Consider the following 25,727-nt stretch of genomic DNA (forward strand, 5'->3'; position numbering starts at 1 on the left):
TTTTGTTTTTTTAAATGAAAAAGCAGACGATAAGAGGGTATACTTACGTTTTGTTTACACGTTGTCCAATGCTAGTAGTAGTAGTAGTAGTAGTAGTAGTTGTAGTAGTAGTAGTAGTAGTAGTAGTAGTGGTAGTAGTAGTAGTAGTAGTAGTGGTAGTAGTAGTAGTAGTAGTAGTATTTGTAGTAGTAGTAGTAGTAGAAGTAGTAGTAGTAGTAGAAGTAGTAGTAGTAGTAGTAGTAGTAGTAGTAGTAGTAGTAGTAGAAGTAGTAGTAGTGGTAGTAGTAGTAGTAGTAGTAGTAGTAGTAGTAGTAGTAGTAGTAGTAGTAGTAGTGGTAGTAGTAGTAGTAGTAGTAGTAGTAGTAGTAGTAGAAGTAGTAGTAGTAGTAGTAGTAGTAGTAGTAGAAGTAGTAGTAGTGGTAGTAGTAGAAGTAGTAGTAGTAGTAGTAGTAGTAGTGGTAGGAAAAGTAGTAGTAGTGGTAGTACATGTAGTAGTAGTAGTAGTAGTAGTAGTAGTAGTAGTAGTAGTAGTAGTAGTAGTAGAAGTAGTAGTAGTAGTAGTAATAGTAGTAGTAGTAGTAGTAGTAGAAGTAGTAGTAGTAGTAGTAGTAGTAGTAGTAGTGGTAGGAAAAGTAGTAGTAGTGGTAGTACATGTAGTAGTAGTAGTAGTAGTAGTAGTAGTAGTAGTAGTAGTAGTAGTAGTAGTAGTAGGAAAAGTAGTAGTACTAGAAGTAGTAGTAGTGGTAGTACATGTAGTAGTAGTAGTAGTAGTAGTAGTGGTAGTAGTAGTGGTAGTAGTAGTAGTAGTAGTAGTAGTAGTAGTAGTGGTAGTAGTAGTGGTAGTAGTAGTAGTAGTAGTAGTAGTAGTAGTAGTAGTAGTAGTAGTAATTGTGGTAAATTAAGTGGTTATGAATGGTCAGCATTACTCTATGTATTAAATGTGTCGAAAAATATTTGTTCTAAAAAGAATCTCTTAAAGGTACCCTATCATATATAGATATTAATAACATTGTTTACCCGTACGGTGATCAAAGAGATACATAAAATTGCGTATGCATTCAAATGAAGGTAATTATCAATAAATCACAAAAAATCGTTTGACGTAATTCAGGCGGCATATCGTCTTGTCCGTGGGGAATCTAATGAAGACCTAACGATACAAAGGTTTAGTTTAACCAGGCTAACATTGAAATTGATTTAAAGCAATTCTTTTAACAATTTTGACAACTGCAATCAATTGTTATTGATCAGCGCAATACAAACATGACACGATTGGGTATTCGTTTTTAAAATATAGACCATTTACCTTTTTCTGTATAAATATCATTATTTTGTAAGGTTGATTTGAATCTTTAAACTTTTTTCTTGAAAGTTCAAAATCATCAAAATAAATCCTGACCATGATCGATTCCAGTGCATAAGGAAGATAAATACACAAAAAGAGGGAAAAAAATTGACCTTATTCTTAAACAATTTTATCTTCATTCTATACCCTTAATTACAAGAATATCATATCTGTTCTATTTGTTAAGCAACGAGAATAAGTATAACCCCCTTTCCAAGAAGTGTGTTTTAGAATTTGAATTATAGCTTATGAAAAGAACAATCCTTAAAACCAGGAAACATGTTGAATAGAGATTTTGTCTAGAAAGCATATCGGGTAAACAGCGTTTTCTAAGTAGCGGTAATTTCTAAAAAGATGTACCGATATCCAAAGAAAACTTCTGTTGCAATTAAAATAATAAAAATAAATCAAAGATTTGTTCAAATTATGTTTACAATAAGCTTAACCTTTTTAAAGGTGATGAAATAACAACCTTTTGCACAGTATTATTCTTAGGAAATCTTTTCCAAAAAATTTATGTTAATGATTTTGACCAAAATTACACTGTACTCTGTGATCAAGACGAGGATATATTTGGGTAATTTTATTTACAGTTGATTAAGGGCCTTTAGTAGTAAACAAGCACTGTCAACATTTCAGAGAAATCTGTACGCATATAAAATTGCAATAGATAAAACTCTCTTTGAACGTTTGCATCATATCATTTCATTTGTAAGCAATGTTATCTGGGTTTTTTTAATAAATAGGCAAGTTTGGTATAAGATAAATTGTTTCGTAAAATTCATTTGTTCATTTTACATAAGATATCAGTCAAAACCGATTTTCTGAAAGTCAAATTTCAGGCTTAGGCTAATATTCTTAATGTATGAAAAAACACACCACTATTTTCCACAATCGGTTATATTTTTAATTACGGCCCTAGCTTTAAAAACCGATGGACCAGCCAAATGGATAAAATTTTAATAAATAATGTATTTGATTTTATTAATAAGGTATGGGTCATTACCTTAAACACAAGTTTGTGCAAATATGTTAAGAATTTTTATAATTGATTGATCTAGAATCCAGCAAGTATGCGAGCAGATTCCTTGGTTTTTCTGTTTACGTATCCAATACAACAAACAAAGATGATGGGTTCCTCTGTTTTCACGATACCAAAAATGATGCCAGCTCCATACAAAGCGTCATGAACATCGCTTGTCAAGTTGTGGGCCGGTACGTGATGTATTACAACACGAGAGAGGGAAACCTGACCCAGAAGCTCACTTATTCAAAGGAAGCATACATTGAACTGTGTGAAGTCGAAGTGTTTGGTTAGTTGATATACATAGAGAATAGTCTAGTTTAGTTTCATTACAGGATAACTTTCTCTATTATCTCATGCAACATTTTCAAAAATAATTATGTTACAGTTTTGTATGTGAAACATTTTTGTCTTTAAATTGCGTGCAATATTTGTTACACATTTTACGAAGTTGGAGAATGATGCTTATACTTTTTTTTAGTATTTAATAAAATCTCAAAATCTAAACCTGATATTCCTTTATGCAATTATTTAGTATATATGTAATCTTGTTTGTATTCTTGCCTAAAAAGGCTGCCCCGAACTTGGCTTCAAAGGACCGTATTGTGACGAACCTTGTCCAAATAATTGTCAATACTGTAACCCCAAAACTGGGGAATGTATTGGAGCCTGCAACCCAGGATACTATGGTGAACAGTGCAAATTCTACGATCGGGGTAATATTCTTTACTTTTCATGATCAAATGAGCTTTTTTTTCTTCAAAATGATTATTTCTCACATCCTTTAAGTTTTATTTTTTTTTTCATTATTAACGTTGATACTTAGAGAAAAAAGACAATTGATAGAAAGTGTACATTTCACTTTTTACACTTATATATCCACAGCTATTTTAATATAACTTTACACAATTGTTTTCTAGGAAATCTAGCCCTACATAAACCGACATTCCAGTCCTCCACATTTTTTAGTACTACCGGAAGTAAGGCTGCTGTTGATGGTCAAAAGAATGACCTGAGTTTGTATTCGGGTCATTGCGCTGTGACCTCTGAGCATCAAAACTACGCTCTCTGGAGAGTTGACCTCCTGCAAAGGCGTAAAATTGAAAGGCTTACCTTACAAGCTTTGACTTCTGTTTCCAAATGGGGTTAGTGATTTTTGTGTACCATGATTTTTACTACATGTATATGGGTATCATTGTTATGATTTTAACGCGTTTTTGGTTAGCTAAACAAATTCACATCTGTACCATATGATTCCCCCACGCAACAATACGATAGGTATTTTAAACGTTTATTTTTTAAATTGTGACTTTATAATGAATTATATACAAATAGTCATCATTTAGATTTAATATATACGCCTTCTTTTTTTAATGCATACGTTCTGATTAGTTTATTGCATGTTTTGTCGTATATAAGATGTAACTTAAAAATATAAATTTGAAAATTGCTTACATTTAACTAACGCAAAATGTACGATAAATACAATTCAATTTTTGCAACTCCTAAACTGAATCTAAATGTTTCTTTTTCACATCTTATGTTAAGTTTTTACTGCAGGTTCACTCGAATTAACATAGCGTCATTAATAACAATCAATTAGCTTTAAATAAAAAAAGAGATTTGAACGATGTTTGCCAATGTTTATATAATATCAAAGTATGAATGAGAATTTGGCAAACATTTTATAAGTCGGAATAAATTTCTATACTTCCACTGACCAAATATCTTCATTGTGTTATTGAATCGTAGATTTCAGGCATTCAGTCATGTTCTAGTGATCACTCAATTTTCAAATGGCTGATTTGTTAATTTCTATTGCTTCCAGCTGAACTTACATAGCATGCCTTTATTTTTCATAAATTAGCTAGTAATTGTTTAAAAAAAAATCCACCTTTTTCTGTAATATTGGATTGTAACCATATATAAATAGTGCCTGTTTGGGAGGGTAGCAGTTGAAAATGACACCCCGAGAAAACCATTGTCAACTGACGCGAAGCGGAGGTTGACAATGGTTTTCGAGGGGTGTCAATTTCAACTGTTATCCTCCCAAACAGGCACTACTAATTTTGTTATACTGAATGTCTTCTTTTCGCGTGATTTTCGCGCATGTAACAATTTTTAATGTTACCCGTTGCTAAGTGAGTTGCTAACGCTGACGGTAATATAAAAAATTATGAACTGCGTCTAAACCAATCAGATTTCAGTATTTAACATGAAAGTATAACAATGTATCTTGACAACGTAAAGAACAGTGATAATAACATGTAAGAATGACACGTGGTTTTTTTTTTATTTTAGATGAGAAAAATAATTATACAGGACTTCTGCTGGGCTTTACATTAGCAGTTTCTAACTCCACCAATCAAAACGACGGCGTCATCTGCTACAAAGACACAAACCATACAAGGTCAACTATACTTCCCTCATTCGAAATAAGCTGCCCTGTGATTGGTCAATATGTCTCGTATTACAATGAAAGACTCCCGGACATTAGCTACCCAGCTGGTTACAGTCAATACGCCCAGTCAGCTCTGTGTGAAGTCGAAGTGTATGGTAGTTATTGTTTGGATTTTTGTTTGTTGTAGCATTATTCACAAAATTTATAGCCTTGTCGCACAAATGTGTGTTTATAAATCCAAAACTAGCAATACTTTGCCTTTCTTTGTATCCAGGTTGTCCAATTCCTGGATTTGACGGTCCGCATTGTGCTGTCCCTTGCTTCTCTAGCTGCAAAAATCGTAAGATCTTTAAGGATTGGTCAATTTATTTCAAACAGTTTATAAACGTGTCCCAAGTAAAAGACATGCAGCTATTTTCTGTACTAAATCATGCAATATTGTACTATATTTTTTCTACTTTAAACGTTAAAGTGAATTGAACGATTTGTAAACAAAATTGGGGTCAATAACTGATATCCTAGATGCATGTAAATTATATGAAACATGATATGTGATTAATAATCCTATACAGTCGTTTTTTTTGCAGTAATTGTCATGTTTTTGTTGGCAAATTATTATGCTTTTCTTAAAAGTAATGAGTTTTGTATATTGAACGGATGCTCTTCGATTCCCACGAGACTCTAGTTCATAAAATAATGCATCTTTGTTTTTATCGTTAGATCTAGAAAATCTAGCTCTCTGGAAACCAACATATCAGTCTTCCACGCGATCTGGCGCTTCCGGTTCAGAGAAGGCAGTTGATAACCGGAAATCTGATCGGACGTTTCGCGGTGGTCAATGTTCAGCAACTTTACCGGATACTAAAGCAATTTGGCGAGTTGATCTGAAAGATATATATCGGTTAGATCGCATTGTGATATATTTTAGGACAGAGAACAAGACATGGGGTAAGATGTGTTAGCGATGTTTTATCTATTAAATTGTCTTATTATACCCGCACTTTCTAAAGAAAGTTCGGGTATATTGTTGTTACCCTGTTCCGTCCGTCCGTCCGTCCGTCTGTCCGTCCGTCCGTCTGTCACGTTTTACTTCCTCAAACTGCTCTTACATCTTATAAACCAGCAAACTGAACTCTTGGAGTTTGATTTGGGGTATCATGTTGTTTTGTAAAAAGGTTTCAAAAATTCTCTGTTAGTCCTGGGGGTCAAATAATTGGTAAACAATGACGTTTTTTCACTAAAAACCTTCTTCCTCGAACTCCTCCTACATTTTCAACAGTAGACAAATCATCTTTTGGAATATGTTTTAGGGTATCCTATAGATGCGCAATTAGGTTTCGAAATTTTCAATTTTTTCCTGGGGGTCATTTAATGGCTGAAAAATGACGTTTTTTTTACAAAAAAAACTGGTTTCAAAAACGTCACTTTTTTTTGGAGTAGCCAAATGATCTTCTAGAATATGATTGGGGGTGTCATATTGAGGCGTGATCAGGTTCCAGAATTTTTTTTTTTATTAAGGGGATCAGTGGGCAACAAAAAATGACGTTTTTTGGCCAAAAAAATATGGTTCCCAGAACTCCTCTTACAACTTTTGGAGTAGCTACGTCATCTCTTGGGATATAATTGGGGCTGTCCTATAGATGTGCAATAAGGTTTTAAAAATTTAAATTTCATCCAGGGAGTCAAATAGTAGCAGAAAATTGACGTTTATTACTAAAAAACAAAACATTGATCCAAGAGCTCCTCTTATGATTTAATGGATAGACAATCATATCTTGGGATATGATAGGGACTGTTATATAGATGTGCAGTAAGGTTTTAAAAATTTAAATTTCATCCAGGGAGTCAAAAAGTAGCAGAAAATTGACGTTTATCACTTAAAAAAACATAGATCCTAGAAATCCTTTTATGATTTAATGGATAGACACATCATATCTTGGGATATGAAAGGAACTGTTCCATAGATTTGCATTACGGTTTTGAAAAATTAAATTTAACCCTGAGGCCCATTACCTACCGGTACATACCTTTTGATGCCCTTTATGGATCAAGAATATATATGGTTTAGGGGTGGGGATCTCAACCGTTTTCGAGATATTCGTGCACTTCCTGTTCAAGGGGGGTCATGACCACCCCCAGGGCCCAAGACCTACATACCGTTTCATGCCCCTTGACACAAGGAACAAGAATATATATGGTTTAAGGGTGGGGATCTCAACTGTTTTGAAGATATTAAGGGACTTGCTGTTTGAGGGGGTCAGGACCACCCACAGGGCCCATGACCTACATGACATTTGATGCCCCTTGACATCAGAAACATGAATATATATGGTTTAGGGGTCATGATTATAACAGTTTCTGAGATATATAGTAATTTCAAATTCCTGGGGGGTGGGGATGACCCCAGGGGTCAGATCTAATAAACCCTATATATTGCCAGTAACAGCCAATATGTGATTATGAAAACCCTATATTATCATCTTTGTCCGTTTTCAAGTTACCATTTACAATAGAGTCTACGATTCTTCCTACAAGGTTCCATGTTAGACCCCACACCCTTTTGACACCCCCCTCCCCCGAAAAGTGGTTGTCTAACCCAAAATGAGAAAAATCAAACCAGGGTGCACAACTAGATATGCAGGCCTATCATATCCTAGAGTTTTGTACAATTCTGTTCAGCCATCTCTAAGAAACAAGTTCAGAGCAAGAAAGAAGAAAAAAAAGATGAATAATAATAATACATGTATTAAGAACCGTACAAAAACAATAAAACTTCAAATTTCATTCGGGAGACTTAATAATAAAGATTAAATAGAGATAGGATCATCAAACATCAATAATTTAAAGATAATTGACAATTTCTGATTCTAAGGGGGTCAGGATGACCCCTTAGGGTCATGACTTACATGCCATAATGATCTGATGCGCCTGCATGACCTAACAAGGAATAATATCTTTGGATTAAGGTGGGGATGGTTTTTATGATATTTAATAATTTCAGGAAGAGCATTTGGGATCATGACCTACATACCATCTTAAATGCCTTGAAAAAAGAAACAATAATATAATATGTACATGATATATGATCAATCAATTTAAGAACACAGATATAGATCAATCATCTGTTTTGTAATACTTCCTATGTATATATACATGTACATGTATTAGTTTTTGTTTTGTTCTATACTATTCATGTTCATGACTGTAGTATGGCTTAGTCTTATTTTAAATTACATTAAAAAAATTGTCAAATATATGACTTGGAACCCCCACTCCCAAAAAAACTCAAATATAAACTGTTCTCCCCCCCCCCCCCCCTCCCTTGTCGAATGATCTATCAAAATCAAAATATAATTTGGGTGTCTAAAAACTTACATAAACTGGTAAAAAATGTTATTCTTAAAAAAATTATATTACACTTTGCATAATTGACAAATGATCTATTGAGATATGATCAGAGGTCATATTTCTACCTTGGGATCAATAAGTAGTATTCATTGACAAGTTTAAATTAATAACAATAAATTATTCAAATTATAAATGTTTATATCCACAGTCACCCCCCCCCCCCAATCTAGTCTGGTTAAAAAGATTCAGTCTTCTTAATACATTCTTACATGTGTACAGAAGCACATTTTAAATCATTTCTTGATTGCTTTTTCTCTTGTGATTAACATTTTGGATTAACAAAATGTTATATGCATCACTTCCATGTGTATTAATTGCCTATTTGGGGCAATTGTAAAGTTTCCTAAACAAAGCAGTGACATATCATTAGGCTAGGAATTACCCGGCACATCACATGATGAATGACCATCTTTAAGTCCTCCTTAAAGATAGCTTAAAGGTGTTTAAAGGTAGCTTAAAGACGATCTTTAAGCCACCTTTAAGCTACCTTTAAGCTATAAGTATTGCTTAAAGGTGGCTTAAAGAAAGCGTAAAGATGGCTTAAAGGCAGCTTAAAGACTATCTTTAAGCCACCTTTAAGCCACCTTTAAGGACAACTTATAGGTCCTTAATGTCCAAACTTCTTTAAGCCACCTTTAAGCCACCTTTAAGCTACCTTTAAGCCACCTTTAAGCCATTAAAAAAAATTTAATTCAATATTGTGCTTAATTTCCAACAAAATGTATTAACTTTATGAAAGAAAAGGTATTAACACGGTTTTTGTTCTAGAAAGAAAAATGGAAAAAAAACACAAAAAAAAAAACGGCCACGGCGAGAATTGAACCCGGGACCCTGAGTTTACTAGCATCACCACACATCCTCTGCGCCACGGCAACTTACATATATAAGGGCGTTTTTATATCCTATATTTCAGTGGATATTGAATCACTGTATTGAATGTGTTTACTTGAAAAGATTTTGATAAACCATTCAGTTTGTAACAATCAATTATATCTAATTTATAAATTACATGCATGCATGTATTTAGAATGAAATACGGAACTTGGTCTTCAGTGAACAAAAATATATTATACCTAAATGGAAACCGTTAGGTTCACTATAGTAGGCTTTCTTAGTTAATAAATTTAAACCGAGTAGATATACGTTCATCTAATTTATAGCTATAAAAATGTAAGAAAGAAAATGAAATCATTTCTTTTATTAAATGCATTGATACTATTAGGGTATTTGTTCAATTTCCCGCAATTTTCCGGTTTTCATGATCGCGGCGCCGTTCCAATATGTTTAAATATTTACATGTAATTGTATGTACATGTACATGATTTTTAAACTATCAATTCTATAACAAACACATGTGGCAATTGCAAATGACTTGTACATACAATTGTATGATGTGCCAGGCCGGGTATATTTGACATATTTACCCTTATACATATATTTAAATAATCAACCCCTATTTATGATCACCGGTACATTAATTAATTAGCCTCAAGATTTTACTCTTACATACATGTATCGTTAATTTGTAGACGTAACATCTTTGAAACCCAGAGCTAGGAAATAATACTTTGAAAATGAATTACAAATGTAAATTAAATTTTATTCACTAGACTTATCGTATACTCGTACATACTAAGATTCAACGCCTTTAGAAACCCTGACGTGCACCTGGGCACACGACACACCTGTTGTGTATATCTTGTATATTCTGTGTTTGTTCCAGGGGTTTTCTTAAGTTGGACAAACAATAGACTTTAATTAGATATACACAAACATGCACCTGGGCACACGACACAACTGCTGTGTATATCTTGTATATTCTGTGTTAGTTCCAGGGGTTTTCTTAAGTTGGACAAACAATAGACTCTAATTAGATATACACAAACGAACAATACTATGTCTAGACAAACAAAGCAGTAATATCCTGCCCGATATAACAAAGGCAGTTGAGAGTCTTTTCATCTTTAACATGTATCTAGCAGATCTAGAGTTAGAAATAATGAAAATTGAAAAAAAAATACAAACCTTCAACCGATTAACAAATTAAATCATGCATTTTTGGTTCATTATCTTTATTTTGTTTAATAACCGGATGAACTGAGAGAGAGAGAGAGAGAGAGAGAGAGAGAGAGAGAGAGAGAGATTTTTTTCACCGATTAATTTATAATAGGAAACAAACATACTTTATTTAGTTTTATGCACATATTAAGATACAGAGACTGCGCTCATACCTACAATAATTTTGAAACCCCCCAAAAATTATAAAGAATTTTATAACGGCAATCTGTGTCCATCAGAGCGGTGCTGATGATAGCGATCTGTGTTTAATGGAGCGACGATTAAAACCGCCTGGAACACCCGCCCCCCCCCCCCCTCCTTGGAAATTATATTATCACTCGGATGACCCCCTCCCATCTCTATAAAAGAGCTTTTGCATTTAATATATGTTTTTATTGTTCAGCTTGATCAATATTGACTTAAAGGCCACTTAAAGACAGTGTAAAGGCAGTGTAAAGAGAGCGTAAATGCCACTTAAAGATGCTTAAAGGTGGCTTAAAGGTGGCTTAAAGGTAGCTTAAAGAAGTTTGGACATTAAGGACCTATAAGCACTTGCTTAAAGGTGACTTAAAGGCGGCTTAAAGGTTGTATAGCCTTTAAGCTCATTTAAGTCACCTTTAAGCCACCTTTAAGGACTTGCTTAAAGATGGTTTTTCGCCCTGTGCATGGATCAAACACTACTGTATAACATATGAATAAGATAAAATACATTATTATGGGGGTTGGGGGGTTAAAGACAACACCTGGGGGTCATTAATGTACTTTACACCATTTGATGCATCATGCATGCATAATGACATTAGAAGATATTTTGTATTTTCCTGTTTCGTGGGGTCAGAACAGTCCCATAAGGTCATGACCTACATTGTATTTGATGCATTATAATACATTAGGAAAGAAATACTCCTTCCTTCCTATTATAACTCATATAAAAATGATAAGTGTCTACACCTACTTACATGTAATACACAAATTTAATAAGAAATTGTTTATACAGGGTCAATATGGGGTCAACTCAATAGTGCATGATCATGCAGTCTGACAAATGAAAAAAATAACTTTTGCAACTAAAATGACAGAAACTTTACAAATGCGATAGGATAGGTAACGATGATAAGCTTATTTAAATATTAAAAGATGATGATACAGTATGCTGTCAAAGGGAGATCACATTTAGTAAGTGAAAGTAGAACTTATATATGCATGCTGGCATCTCCTTATATTGCGCTACTGCTACTACATGTATTATGCTTACCTAAATTGGTCAACATCATAATGATAATCCAATTAAAACACAATAATGAATTCCTTTAGCTGATCTTAACTAGGGGCCTAATCCTTTTCTGCATACGGAAAACACAGGCATGTATGTGTGGGTGTTGCTAAAACGCGGAACGAAAAGCGGAACGGAAAGCGGAACGGAATGGAAAATAGCATCACGTTTATCGCTTAAGGTCAGACGACACGTCCCTCAATTTTAGATAACTTTTTCCAGGAATTTGTTAATGGTTTACTACTACTTTGACAAGCTTTCTTGCAAAAAATTAGGGTACCTTACCAGGCATTTCTGCAAAATACTAGAGTATGCAATTTCCTATATAACCTTCTTGAAAATACACTTGAATTGCTGATATAAAGATAAATTCATATACAGCACAGTAAAATTCACTATAATGGAACTCTATCTCGGCCGGGTCGGGGCTTTGAACTCACGACCTCTAGAATCTATATATGCTTCTGGCAGTGAGCGGCCACGGTTCTAACCACTCGGCCATATAGACACATAACCACTTTCAATCAAATTTTAATCATTTTTAAAATAATTATAAAATTAATATTTTTATTGGAACTCTTTATTACGAGGAGATACAAAAAAGATTCTCGAGGAACGTGTCGTCTGACCTTAAAAAGGGTATAGACTGGCCAGAAACGATTTACTTTGTATCTTTTATTTATATCTAATGAATGATTATCAACATGTTGTTATCTTATTAATATTCATATGAATGTCTATCAATTATAGCATTGTATTCATTCGGCTTTAGTTGAGTACGAAACGGAAAAAATCAAATGTATACATTTTAATATTTCAAATATGATGATGTACATGTATATACTTACATCAAAATTGAATTGTCGGTGTTCTAGACGATCTTTTATCATACAGACGATACAGTATCATTGAGATGGAAGAAAAAAAAAACCGTAGGACTGACGACATTAAAAATTAAAATACAGAAAACATAAAAATATACCCGGTAATTTGTGAAACTAGTAATTTGTGAAACTAGTATTTTTAGCAATGCAATTTTGTTTACGTTTGCATTACTAAGCAGTTGTTTATTCCAGCAGCTATAAACATATGATCCGAATAGAGAGCTCTAGACGTTGCCTGATTTGATTTTAAGATTATATATTGGGACGATTGTATGTCGATCCCAAAACATTCATGCAGCACATTTGGACGATTTATAATGGAAAATGTTGACATCTTTTCTCCATTTGGAAGTCACTCAGAAGACCTTGCACAATTTTTCAACACTATAATCCGGGTCTGTTGAAATGCAAAACCCCGTAGACTTCTTTGTTTTTAGCCGTGTATTTATACCAGCTGATAAGCTAGAGAGGACGTTTTAAAGAAAGAATAATGAGAATGTGTAATGCTTCTAAAAGAGAATCGCTTAAACCCTGAGGTATATATAAATATACAGCAAAAAGTGAATCGAGGATATTTTGGGACAGAATATAGTGGTCAATGCATGTACTGTTAATTTTGAGGTAATAAATATTCTTGAATAAATAATCTAATATTGCTAATCTTTCAAAAAAAATATAAAAAGGTACATAAAGTATATCGTTTTAGCATGATTAACAAATCTATGAGGTAAATAACATTAGATAAGATTTTCCGTTTTCCCTTCCGTTCCGCTTTCCGTTCCGTTTTCCGTTCCGCGTTTTAGCAACACCCATGTATGTATACACGTGAACCCATCTAATCGAAGAGCTGGGTAAAACTAGTACCCGCTTATGAGACATGCAGACCTGTGTTGTGTACGCAACTTCAGACAAAGATCATTCATTTGTAACATGCATGTATTTTTATGACCTATTCTTCAAATCCACTTGCACTATTTTATTAGGTAAATAACAGCTTTAAGGTGGTGCAGGACACCTGCATATTGTGATGTACATGTATACTTTCTATTGAGATAAACAAAAAAATATATATATCATTGATTAAATATTTACCCCCCAAATAATGTTACCTAACATTTAAGCGCAATGGGTTTAAGCGTTTACATGTCTGTAAGAGCATTGGGGTCCAAGGTGTATTTTTGGTACTTTTACAATTGATATAAATGAATTTTCATGGGGAGGGGGGGGGGTCTTGACCCCTCACTCCCACCCCTTCTCTAAATCTGTGCACATGCACGATGATGTTCATGTAGGCACACAGAAGCAAATCTAAAACCGGCAACCGCCACGGGGAGGGGGCATAATTTAATTTTCAATTTTGTTTGTAATAATTATATAGACCATTATACTTTCTATGACATAAAATGTTAAGATTATTGATTAACCGAAAATTTAATGCAAACAGTTCTACCCCATATTGCACATAAAGTGCTGCTCATGTCACGATGTGTATTATCACATGAAAATTATAAATTTTAATTGTATTACCGGAGCTTGCATATAGCCTTCATTTTTAATTAAACTGGTACAAAACAGTGTTATTTAGGGGCAAACACATGGTGCGGGTATTACTGTCTAATGACAGCATCTAGTTCTGTTTATGTTGATCATCGGGACATCTAAAGTGAATTTAATAATGAGTTTGGCACGTCTTCTTACTCGCAAATGGTTGTTGTATAGAAACGACACAGAGTATTTTCTTTGTGTGTTTTTTTTTTCTTCATAATGATTTGTTTTTTCTTAAATCTGCAATATCTGGTCATTATATTTCAAACTGTATTACCGTATGTGAGTTTGTCTTTTTTCCATTTAAAATTAATCTACTTTTTGAAAGTAAATTCAAAGGTTGTATGCAGCGTAATCATTCTATACCGAAAATTAGCACCTCAAATGTTGTCAACGAATATCGTAATATCTCCGACAGCGGCTTCTGAGCAATCGACCATTAGATGCTACGGTTTATATCACATCGTGTTACATGTACGCAACTGCAGCCGTTGATGTAACGGGCGTTTTTTCTATATATTAAAAAAACCAAAACGTAGATACATACAAGTTACATCGAGCAATTAAAATGAGTAATTTCTACACCACATCATTAAGGAAAACTTTAAGGTTTAAAAATTCTAGGTAACTTTCAAACTATTGATAAATCATTTTTACAAAAATGTAAATGAGAATCATGGTAAACAACTTCTTGAATGACGATTTCAAGCTATTGATGAATCATTTTTCACAAAAATGTAAATGAGAATCACGGTAAACAACTACTTGAATGACGATTGTTTGGGAATGCACAAGGAAAACACATAATAGGATTTCGTCTGCTAAACAAGTGTTATCGGTAAGGAGAATCGAGTCTCTTTTTCGTTTTTGGAAAGAATCTAAACGTGTGCTTGTTTTTTTTTTTTATTGTAATGCAGTTTCTCGATTAAATAATCAACTAAATCAATACATTTATTTGAAAAAGCAAATACTTGCTTTTACGATAATTATTTTAATGAATGGACAACGTTCAAACGTCATAAATAGCGTAAAGCACCGAACATCAATATACAATAGTCAGCATAACAATAGAGATGTGTTGTGTTTGTACTATGCTAAATTAATAGGCAGGGTTTAATACATTAATTATGCACTCGCTTCCAGCTTGTTTACTATGTTTCAAGCCATGACTAGTATTTATATAATAGTGTTGAGTTGTGCATGTACTATGCCTAAATAATAGTCAGGGTTTGATTCATGGTGCATGAGCCAGAGGCGAGTACACTATCAAACCCTGACTACTATTTAGGCATAGTACATGCACAACACAACACTATTGTAATTATTATGCCGAGTTTTGTATATACTGACGTGCTTTGTTTTAAGTAGCTGTGACGTTTGAGCGTTGTCTTGTCCCATAAAATAACCACCGGAAAAGCTAGCGTTTGTTCTTTCAAAGTAATCAATTGAATTCAAATTGATTGATAATTTAATCAACAATTTGTTGTACAATAAAAAATCAACAAAAGTTCATGTTCTTTTCAAAAAACAAGGGACGTTCACTTTACCGATAAGACTAGAAATGTTTAGCAGACGATTGAATTTTGTTCTTGTACATTCTTTATCAAGCATCATTTAAAAAAAAGTGTTTTTGTGATTCTCATGTAGAATTTCTTTCAAAATTGTTTAATCCATTTGTTCAAAAGTTTATCAAAACTTTAACTAATAAAATTATCGTCAATAATGAGGTGTTTTTGGAAAGATTTATAAATTTAATTGCTTGATGTCAATCGTATGTTTCTACGTTTTATTAGGTCACCTGAGTCACCCAGGTGACCTATTGCAATTGGTCTTCGTCCGTTGTCGTGCGTCGTGCGCCGTGCGTCGTGAGTTAACAATTTTGCATTTTTAACTTCTTCTTGAAAACTACCAGGCCAATCGATACTACTTTAAGTGTGAAGCATCTCTATGGTAAGAAAAATCTATATTGTGAAATTCATGGTTCTACCACCGATGGGGTGCCGTGGGCGGGGCCAAATAAGCAAAAAAAAAAAAGCCAAATTTTCAAAAATCTTCTTCTCTACTCCCACACATGCAAGGAAAAAACAGGTTGCATATTTATGATGTCCATGAAGCCCTCTACCAAAATTGGGAAATTCATGGCCCCTGGTTCAGGGGTTCTGGCTCTAGGGTGGGGCCAATATGGCCATATAGTAAAAATGTATTAAATCTTAGAAAATCTTCTCTACTCCCATATATATTTGTTAAAAAGTAAATGCATGATTATAATGTCCATGAAGCCCTCTACCAAAAGTGTGAAATTCATGACCCCTGGGTCAGGGGTTCAGGCTTTAGGGTGGCGCCAAATATGGCAATATATAGTTAAAATGTATTAAATCTTAGAAAATCTTCTTCTCTACTCCCATATATATTTTTTAAGAACTAAATGCATGATTATAATGTCCACGAGGCCCTCTGCCAGAATAGTGAAATTCATGACTCCTGTATCAGGGGTTCAGGCTCTAGGGTGGGACCAATATGACAATATAGTAAAAATGCATAAAATCTTAGAAAATCTTCTTCTCTACTCCCATGAATATTTATTAAAAACTAAATGCATGATTATGATGTCCATGAAGCCCTCCACCAAAACTGTTAAATTCATGACCCCTGTGTTCAGGCTCTAGGGTGGGGCCAATATGGCCATATAGTAAAAATGTATTAAATCTTAATTTGTTTTTTCTTTACTCCAACACATATGGGAAAAAAACTGAATAGATGGTTATGATGTCCATGAAGGCCTAAATTGTGAAATTCATGGCCCCTTGGTCAGGGGTTCAGGACTTGGGGGGGGGGGGGGGGGGGCAATATAGTGTTAATGCATATAATGTTTAAAAATCCTCTTCTCTATTCTCACACATCTGTATGAAAAACTGACTTCATAATTATGTTTACCAGGAAGTCCTCTAATGAAATTTTAATTTTCATGTCCCCTGGAGTATGGGTTTTGACTCTAGGGCAGGGCCAAACTGGATGTATAGGTCTTAATGCATATAATGTTTAAACATTATCTTCTTTACTCCCACACACCTAAAAGGAAAACTGAATTCATGATTCTGTAGACCAGAAGTTTTTCACCAAAATTATAGGTTTCATAGTTCTTTTTGAAAGATTTCAGGCAGGGAGGAGGTCGTTATTACAGATTTATAATTGTTCTACTGCAGAATGAAAACTAATTAAATGCATATATGAGACTCCTCGACAAGTTTGTGTATGGGTTATATGCTACTCAGGTGACCGTTTAGGCCATTTGGCCTCTTGTATATTTAAATACCGTCAGACATATCATCGGCTGCTGTAGTGTAACGATAACGCGTTGGGCTTCAAGACGTAATGCTTTTAGTAGCACGAGTCCGAAACCCGCTGTCGGCGCTTGCAATAGTTTCGTTGTAAACATTTGCCGTGCTCTATTTCGGCATAGTATGCTTACGCTATATAAACCCATTGTATACTATGCGAAAATAGATGAGTATTAAATAGATAGAGACAAACTGACAAGAGGCATAATAATTCGGCATAGTAGATGCACAACTCAAATCTATGATAATAAGAATAGGTACTGTAGAAAAAAAAAAAAATACATTACATGTCACCGGTAAACACTGTAATAATAAATGTACTAATATTTCTATGCACATCTTTTATGACAACTTTGAATAACGTTGTGCAGATGAACACAACCCTCATAGAGCTGTGCCCCTTGGGTTCTACCTCTACATCTCTAACACAACCGATATAACGACCGCTGTCCGATGTTATCACGCTAATTATTACACAATCTACGATCTTCCGGATGTTATGCACATTCTCTGCGCATTGTCCGGACGTTACATCATATACTACAACGAACGGAAAGAAGGATATGTCTATCCTGCAAACTATTCCCAGTATGCATTTGCTAATTTGTGTGAAGTGGAAGTCTATGGTATGTTTTTGTTGCATCTGGATTTAGGAAGAGAATTTGATCATAGTACGATTCAAGGTTTTATTTAGGTTCTCCGATCCGATTCTCAGCCTCAAAGTTTGTTGTTTTTTTTCGGGGGGGGGGGGTATATATATTGGGTTTTTTTTCATGATTAAAGTCTCATGTTTCTTTTAAACGTTTTACAAGAGATGAAATAAAATAAAAGTTTTAGATTGTATCAATGCATTTCACAAAGTTATTGCATGGATATAATATTAACGTCTTTAAAAAAAAAGCGCCGGTGCACCTGTTGCTCGAATTCTTTATCATCATGTCATTGATAAGTAGTTCTCCGTGAATCCACTACGCCTAGCACGTAGTTGTGTACCTGATGGTAATACAAACACTAGAATACTACTACATGTAGTAATTAAAATTGTTCGTATAAAAGATTTATGGTACGGATACAAGAAATCCGGATAATTTAGAGTTATCGAACATTGCTGAGGATCGGAGATCGTTAAGGGTACAGACTGTTGATGTCTTCATGATAAAGCCCCTGCTCTTTGTTAATTCTTCCATTGTTTTGTTAGCCGATGTTTGCCGATGTTAAATACCGTGCTTGCATAGCTTACCGTAATTAGCCTGACCAGAAACAAAGTGAAATATAGTCAACATTAGCTTTAAGAATAAATAACTGATGTTCAATAATAAGTTCCCGGCGGTGGAATTATGAATAGGCCCCTTTGCTTCATTGATGAAACAAAAAATGTGTAAAAAAAATATATCGGATAAACTCCGGAAATCAATAGACTACATTGTGTTTGAATGCCCCGTCTTTGATTCTCAAGCAATTTGTTTGTAATGATTTTGGTGATAAACAACAAATAAAATTCGGGCTTTTTAAAAGTTGTTCAACCGATAAAAATACTTGTACTAGACCTATTTTAAAGGAAAGTAAACCAATAAATATCCCCAAGTATCCTTCTTATATGACGAGGGTCTTGAATCAGATAGGAAGAATGTAGTTTCAGCAATACTTTATGTATAGTTTAAGGAACACTTTAAGACGTTTTTAAAGTTTTTTGATGAATTAACATTTAATTTTGAGGAACTGTAATTTATCACTAAACGGAAATTTGATTAAAACGTAAGTGAGATTAAACATTCGAGAAAAAAGTGAGAATTTATTGAACAAAATACAGTATATGTTGTTTTAATGTATTTCTTCCCAGGCTGTCCTGCCCCTGTAGAAGATGGACCAAGGTGTACTCGTCCCTGCCCAACTAACTGTGAACAGTGTTACCCACATACTGGGGTCTGTCAAAAATGCAAACATGGCTACCAAGGGACTGAATGTGAACCTGGTAAGAGCAGACTTCAGTTTCCTGATAATTATATATTGATATTGGCTAGACAATTCATGTTTCAAAATCATAATTATGATTGTTCGATAACACAGGGTCCCTAGATAAGATGAATATGCTTAGCGTATTTCAGTTTATCGATAGTTATTTTTTTTGTATAATGTGTAGATAATTTAGAGTTCAATCTTTTTTTTTAAAATAGGTTCGATAATTAAACTTCTTTCATGGTAGTCTTTTGTTTATACTAGTAACAATTGAAGGGACTCATCATTAGGTTGTCAGAAAACGAAAAATGTGAACTTTGCCTATCTTTACAAAAGTAGGACTATCGGAATATTGAAAAAAAATACTTTAGAAAGTGAAGTATGCCTGATTGTGAAACTTGGATAAAAACGTACGGAAACTAAATAAAGAATATATTTATTTGCTTTGATTGAGTTGGTTAAAACACTATATTATGATAATAGATGCTACAATATTGAAACCAATTATATGAATTGTTTTGAGTTTATTGTATCGAATCGAAAAATGTTTACTATATATCGATGTATATTGAACTTACTGCAGTTTACTTACTATATTTGTTTTCTATAAAAGTTGTTTGCAGTGCCTCTGCCTCCATAAGTATTTCACCAAACAGTACAATTAATAGTCCTGACTACAATGCAATATATTCGGCGGACGGACTTACGCTTCCTTCCAATGGACGACTCCGGGTGGTGTATATCTACATTACGTTGCCAAAGCTGGCATCCGACCTAGCTTACTTGCATATATCTATTGTTAAAGCTGAACATTTCAATGTATTGTTTCTCTCAGACAAAATGGAAAAGACTGAGGTATGATTTAAAGCTTACCCAAACACTGTTTTTTGTTTCTGTTTGTCGGAGATTGGTATTGATTCCCTGTTTGTTTTTTCTTTGTTTTGTTTTTCTTTAAATTCCACATTATATTTGTTTATTTGTTTCGTGTATGAGGGCGTAAAACGCCGATATGCTTATTTGTTATACAAAATGTATGTATATATGCATTTCTGTGTAGAATTTAAAACAGCCAGTACTTTATTAGTTAAATTATTTTAGAATTACATTTTCTTATCACTTAATCAGTTAAATGTCAGTTTAAAATGTAACATTAAAATAAGAATGCTATTTAGATACTTTTAATATTTTGGACAATAATATTTCAGTATAGAAGAACGAGTATTCAAACAGTGTTCAGAATAATTTTCCATTAAGATATTATAAAACAAAGTAACCGTCTCTTTCTTTTTAGCGTTGTGTGTATTGTAGGAACAGTATTGGACAATGTATCCCGCATCAAAATGCAAATGAAATACACTATAATACCTTTTTAATTTTGTACATGTTATTCATACATATTCTCTCTCTATTGATTTGCTACTATTAATTCCATTCCTTACATATTATTTTGTCGTTATCTATTGTGATTTAAGACATTTCTATTTGCATAGAACGCGTAGTTTTGAGTTTTGTAATTTATAGCATAACATTTGCCACTCAGATTTATACATAGGTTCATTCTTAATTAAAATATGTAATTTGTTGATGTGTTATAAGTTGTCAATGGCTTATGGAAATAAGATAGATAAATCAATCGTATTACATAGGCAGAATCTGAATGTCCTGTTTCTTATTTTGCAGTATGATCAAGATGTTGTGGGCCCTTTTCATGGTCGCATATATGCACGTACCAACTATGGCTCTGTAACCCAAGCTATCCGTATTAAAGTACGATATAGGAATTCGTTCACCATATCCAATCTCAAACTTCCTCTGAAGACGTGTAGAAATGTTACAGTAAGACAACCAGATATTTTATTTACTGAACTTTAAAAACATATGTCACAATGAAAAATTATGACAGAAAAACGAAATGTTTAAGTAGTAAAGGAGACTTATAATGTACCTTTTATTTGAATTATTAAACAAATAAATACGTCTCAGACAAAACATCTAGTCAAATACAGAGAGAGACACAGAGAGAGAGAGAGAGAGAGAGAGAGAGAGAGAGAGAGAGAGAGAGAGAGAGAGAGAGAGAGAGAGAGAGAGAGAATATTTGAATAAATGTAATAATTATTTCACTTTGTTTACAGACGCACACATAAACCAGGCGGGAAGACCGGAGAAAAACAAATAACTAACATAATATGTTTAATGCGTTTACAGATTTACAACAAATTTGTGTAAATGTATCTATTAAGCTATTTTTGTTCTTTTACGTTTCTGATACACAATCTGCCCGACATGAATTCTATACAAAGTCTTCATTGTGTGTACATTTTTATCATTTTAATTGTTTGTACATTTTTTTTTATTTCTACAGTAATATAAGTGCCTAACTTTACTCTTAAACTTAAACGTTTAAGAGCTTAATGAACTTGTATGAATATTCTATAAAACTTAATCATCTTATTGGTCTAGAACGTCATCTGACATGGTAAACAAACATTGGTTTTCCCGGGACATAATTACCAAACTCAACCTTTTTGGAAACGTTGGGATTTTTTACATTCGATTTGTATGAGAAGCTGAACTAAAAACATCATTAAAAGATTTTTTGAAGATTCTCATATTTTTTATCTTAGAACACACATCAAAATATCAATTAAGTTTTTATTTCATAAACGTCTTGGAGATATGACGATTAATTGCCAAATACAAATCAGATTTTCCATTGGCAATACCCACGGGAAATATAATTTTTCTTTGGTAAAAAAGAAAGATGTGAATATTCTTATCAGAATTGTTGTACTTTCTTATCAAAATTGTTGAAAGGATCTTCTAGAATGACGATATTTCTGCCTTTAGTCGTGGGGTATCTTGATATTCTTTGCGTTTGCACACGTTATATTTTTTGCTATTCAGAAGGTTTACGAACACTCTACTTGATGTCATTTTTAATGAATAAATAACAATTGCTAATCAACAAATAATAATAATGTCATTTAAAGGAAATTTCAGAATATTTACAGTAGATGTCATACTCCGATATAAAAAGAGAATTATTTCTTTAATAAACGTTTAAAAATATATTAAAGAAGGAAGTGTTAGATTACAAATCATAAAACAAAAATAAGCAAAACAAATACATTGTGTACGTCAGACTATCTGAATAAACTTGATTCATTTTTTTTGCAGTATTGATTAAGATGGATGGATAGCAGTGGTCATTTCTTTATTAGATTGATCTCCTTTAAAAAAGAGCTTTATATGAAATAAAATATTAACATATTCAAATTTAAGAGCATAAAAATGTGGAATAGTTCTTTATTGAACAACTGTTTTGGCTTTAAAAATCATAGCTTAATTTGAAGTAGATCCAGTCTTTGTTGACATCCCTGCCTTATTCACAGTACACTGTCCGTTATTATTCACTGTACACTGTCCGTTATTATTCACAGTACACTGTCCGTTATTATTCACAGTACACTGTCCGTTATTATTCACTGTACACTGTCCGTTATTATTCACAGTACACTGTCCGTTATTATTCACAGTACACTGTCCGTTATTATTCATTAACTGAGTTAAAACGTTGGTTTTTGTTTCCCATTTGTAATGGAATTGAACGAAAATTGCTCTGATAAAAGGCCACGGTATGTTTACAAATTAAGCGCGCTTGTAAAAACACGTGTAAAAACAAAACAATTGTTTCACAAATATGAAGCATTAGATATTTGTCTATCGCCTGTCGGCAAATGGCAATAGCAGTATACGGAGACTTATAAAGATTTGAGCTCAATTTTTCTTTTCATTCTAAATGTCTTCAATAATTATAATTAATGTTAGGAATCTTTCGCTGCAATGAGTTACAGGGGTTAAAATTCTTTGTTTAGTAAACAAAGCTCGAGACCTGTTATAGTTTACATATGCTTTGTATTGATATCACTTACAGTCTAATATTGGTTTTTATTGCTGATTGAATTATTCAATTATGAACACCTGTCTGCCAAAGTTGTATTGTTAAGGATTTTGTAATTTATGTACATTATTTGTAAACAAATAAAGAACTCGAGCTTTAATTGCATTTCAAAAACTTCTTTTCTCAAAACCTGGATTCTAATTTTACTTCTAACATTAAAATTTGATAATTCATTCAGATTAAAATCTGTTTATACAAAAAACTAATTATCTTTAATTAAGTAAAGTTCGATTGATGCTAACGGAAAACGGAACTAATTTAAACACCATCTTTGATATAAAGAAAATCAAATTCTTTTCTAGCATACATTATTTTCCATCCAATCGCGTTTTGTTTTTCTATGTGTCATAATGTACTGTATGTTAACACTTATTGTCAAATCTGTTGGTGATGTGACGTCAGTTCGTGCAAACGATATAATGAAAACTTTTGTTTAAAAGGAGAAATACGCTGGGCATCGGAGATGTTAAGGAGGAAAACACTTCTGAAAAAATGGTCTTCTGTAAAGGTGTCAGTTTTTAAGACCGGAAGCTTCTTAAACATTTTAATATCCTAAAGGTTAGCCGACACCGTACTTGAAATCATTTCTAATCAATACGTTACAATAGCTAATCGACAAAAAATAAGACATTTACCTGTTTTAAAGTAATAAGAGTAAATGTTTAATAGTTTAAGCATAGTTGTTTATAACCGATGTAATCTGCGTAAAATTACAAAGCACGCTGGGCATTAGAGATGTTAGAAAAGAAAAACACTTCTGAAAGTGGCCTTCTGTAAAGGTGTTAGTTAGCTTCTTAAACATTTTAGTATCCTTAAGGTTAGCCAACACCGTTCTTAAAATTAGTTCTAATCAATAAGTAGCAAAAGCTAAATGACAAAAAAAAGACATTTAAAGAACCTGTTTTAAAGTTACAACAGTACAATTTTGATAGTTTAAACTTATTTGTTTATAACCGATGTAATCTGCGTACAATTACAAAGCACAGAAAATAATAAGAAAACCAAACAGACATTGTTGTCCAAAACAAAGAATGATCGGAATGTAATGACATTGGCCAGCATACCTGTAATGTTATTCCTCTTAAATATACGTTATCATAAACCAATTAAAATATCCTTCTCAAATGTTGATAACTTCTGCATGATGTAAAAAGTAATATTGGTCTTCTGTCAAAAGAAACGATTTACGTATAATGCAATGTCCTGTATCATTGCAATATTAGTCACTGCTACAATTGATTGTATAAGTCAAAGCGCACTTTATAATTGTTAATTCCTTTAGAATCTGTGTCACTAAAATACAGTTAATCAAACAATATTTTTTGTGGTTTTTTAATCATTATTTCATTAAATAACTGTAATGTTTTATGCTTATTTATTTAACCGAACTTGCTCATTAATCATGCATCATACAAAAACATATTACTTCTTCATTGTTGAATCAGAGTTCCTTGTGCATACTGAATCTGAAAGAAAAAAGTAAAGTTTTAAACTATGTGTTTAACTATATTCATTGCTTTATAACTTTTTCCTGCATATTCAAACTTTTTCAAAACGCTACATTTAGATATTAAATATCCTCTTGAAATCTGCTTTAGTCTTCCTTAAAATAGATTTTGTTTTGTTTAAGACAACAAATATATATATATATATATATATATATATATATATATATATATATATTTTATAATTAAACTAAAGGATTTTCTATTATCAGTATAAAAAAATGAAATAAACATTGCAATGTATAATAATGAATTTGGTGGACACGAAAATTAAAAAAAAATCTTACTAATTATTGATATGCTTGAATCATTTCCTCAAGGGAAGTCTCATGTTAGAAATAGTGACTGGGTATGTATAGTGGACAACTATAACGACGTGAGACACTTGGGCAATGACGCTGTTTGCCACTGAAACTTTCCAACGTTCAAGATCCTTAGAGTGGTCGTTATACTGTAACGTCAATATGTTAAAAAAAACAAATATTGTAAACGTTTTATATTTGGCGGGAAATAGTTTTTGAACAAGTCGGCGTGAATTTGAGTTAGCGTATTCTTAAATGTGAATCGTACTTTCCTTAAACATATATGCATGGCAATTAACGATGTACTTGATTTCGCGGAAGCAGAACACAGTAAAATTTCACTGTTCAATCTGACGATACAATAAGCAGCATGGTGTTTTCTTTTACCAAAGAAACCTGCCTTCTTTATTGTTATCTATTCTCAAAATTATGTAAAGTACATAAAATGTTGTTAGAAACTAGTCTAGCTGAGTATATTTTTGATTTACATGTACCAGTATTTGGTATCATATTGATGACGTCACAAGCATCTTATTCAATACAAATTCCTCAGATTTACAAAAGTGTCAAACAAAAAAAGACAAAAAATGTAACACTGCCCCGAGTATTTTGAAAGAATAATCTTCAAATATCAAAGGCAAATGACGTATAGCACTAATAATGTTCGTACTAAAAACATTTGACTTGTTGTTAATTAACGGGGCATTTTTAATAAAACTGCAAAATT

General features: G+C 33.0%; 1 protein-coding gene across 1 annotated transcript; it reads left to right on the top strand.

Annotated features, from left to right (window-relative positions):
- Nucleotides 1–2,531: 2,531 nt before the first annotated feature.
- Nucleotides 2,532–21,708, top strand: LOC128170855 (uncharacterized). Its single transcript, XM_052836608.1, has 11 exons — nucleotides 2,532–2,658; nucleotides 2,942–3,085; nucleotides 3,290–3,514; nucleotides 4,671–4,925; nucleotides 5,045–5,110; nucleotides 5,491–5,718; nucleotides 17,648–17,902; nucleotides 19,117–19,248; nucleotides 20,068–20,087; nucleotides 20,913–21,068; nucleotides 21,365–21,708. The coding sequence occupies exons 1-11, from the start codon at nucleotides 2,532–2,534 to the stop codon at nucleotides 21,374–21,376; spliced, it is 1,620 nt and encodes a 539-aa protein (XP_052692568.1). The 3' UTR covers nucleotides 21,377–21,708.
- The last annotated feature ends 4,019 nt before the right edge of the window (nucleotides 21,709–25,727 follow it).

This window comes from Crassostrea angulata, chromosome 2, assembly GCF_025612915.1.
Source record: "Crassostrea angulata isolate pt1a10 chromosome 2, ASM2561291v2, whole genome shotgun sequence".
NCBI classification, from domain to species: domain Eukaryota; kingdom Metazoa; phylum Mollusca; class Bivalvia; order Ostreida; family Ostreidae; genus Magallana; species Magallana angulata.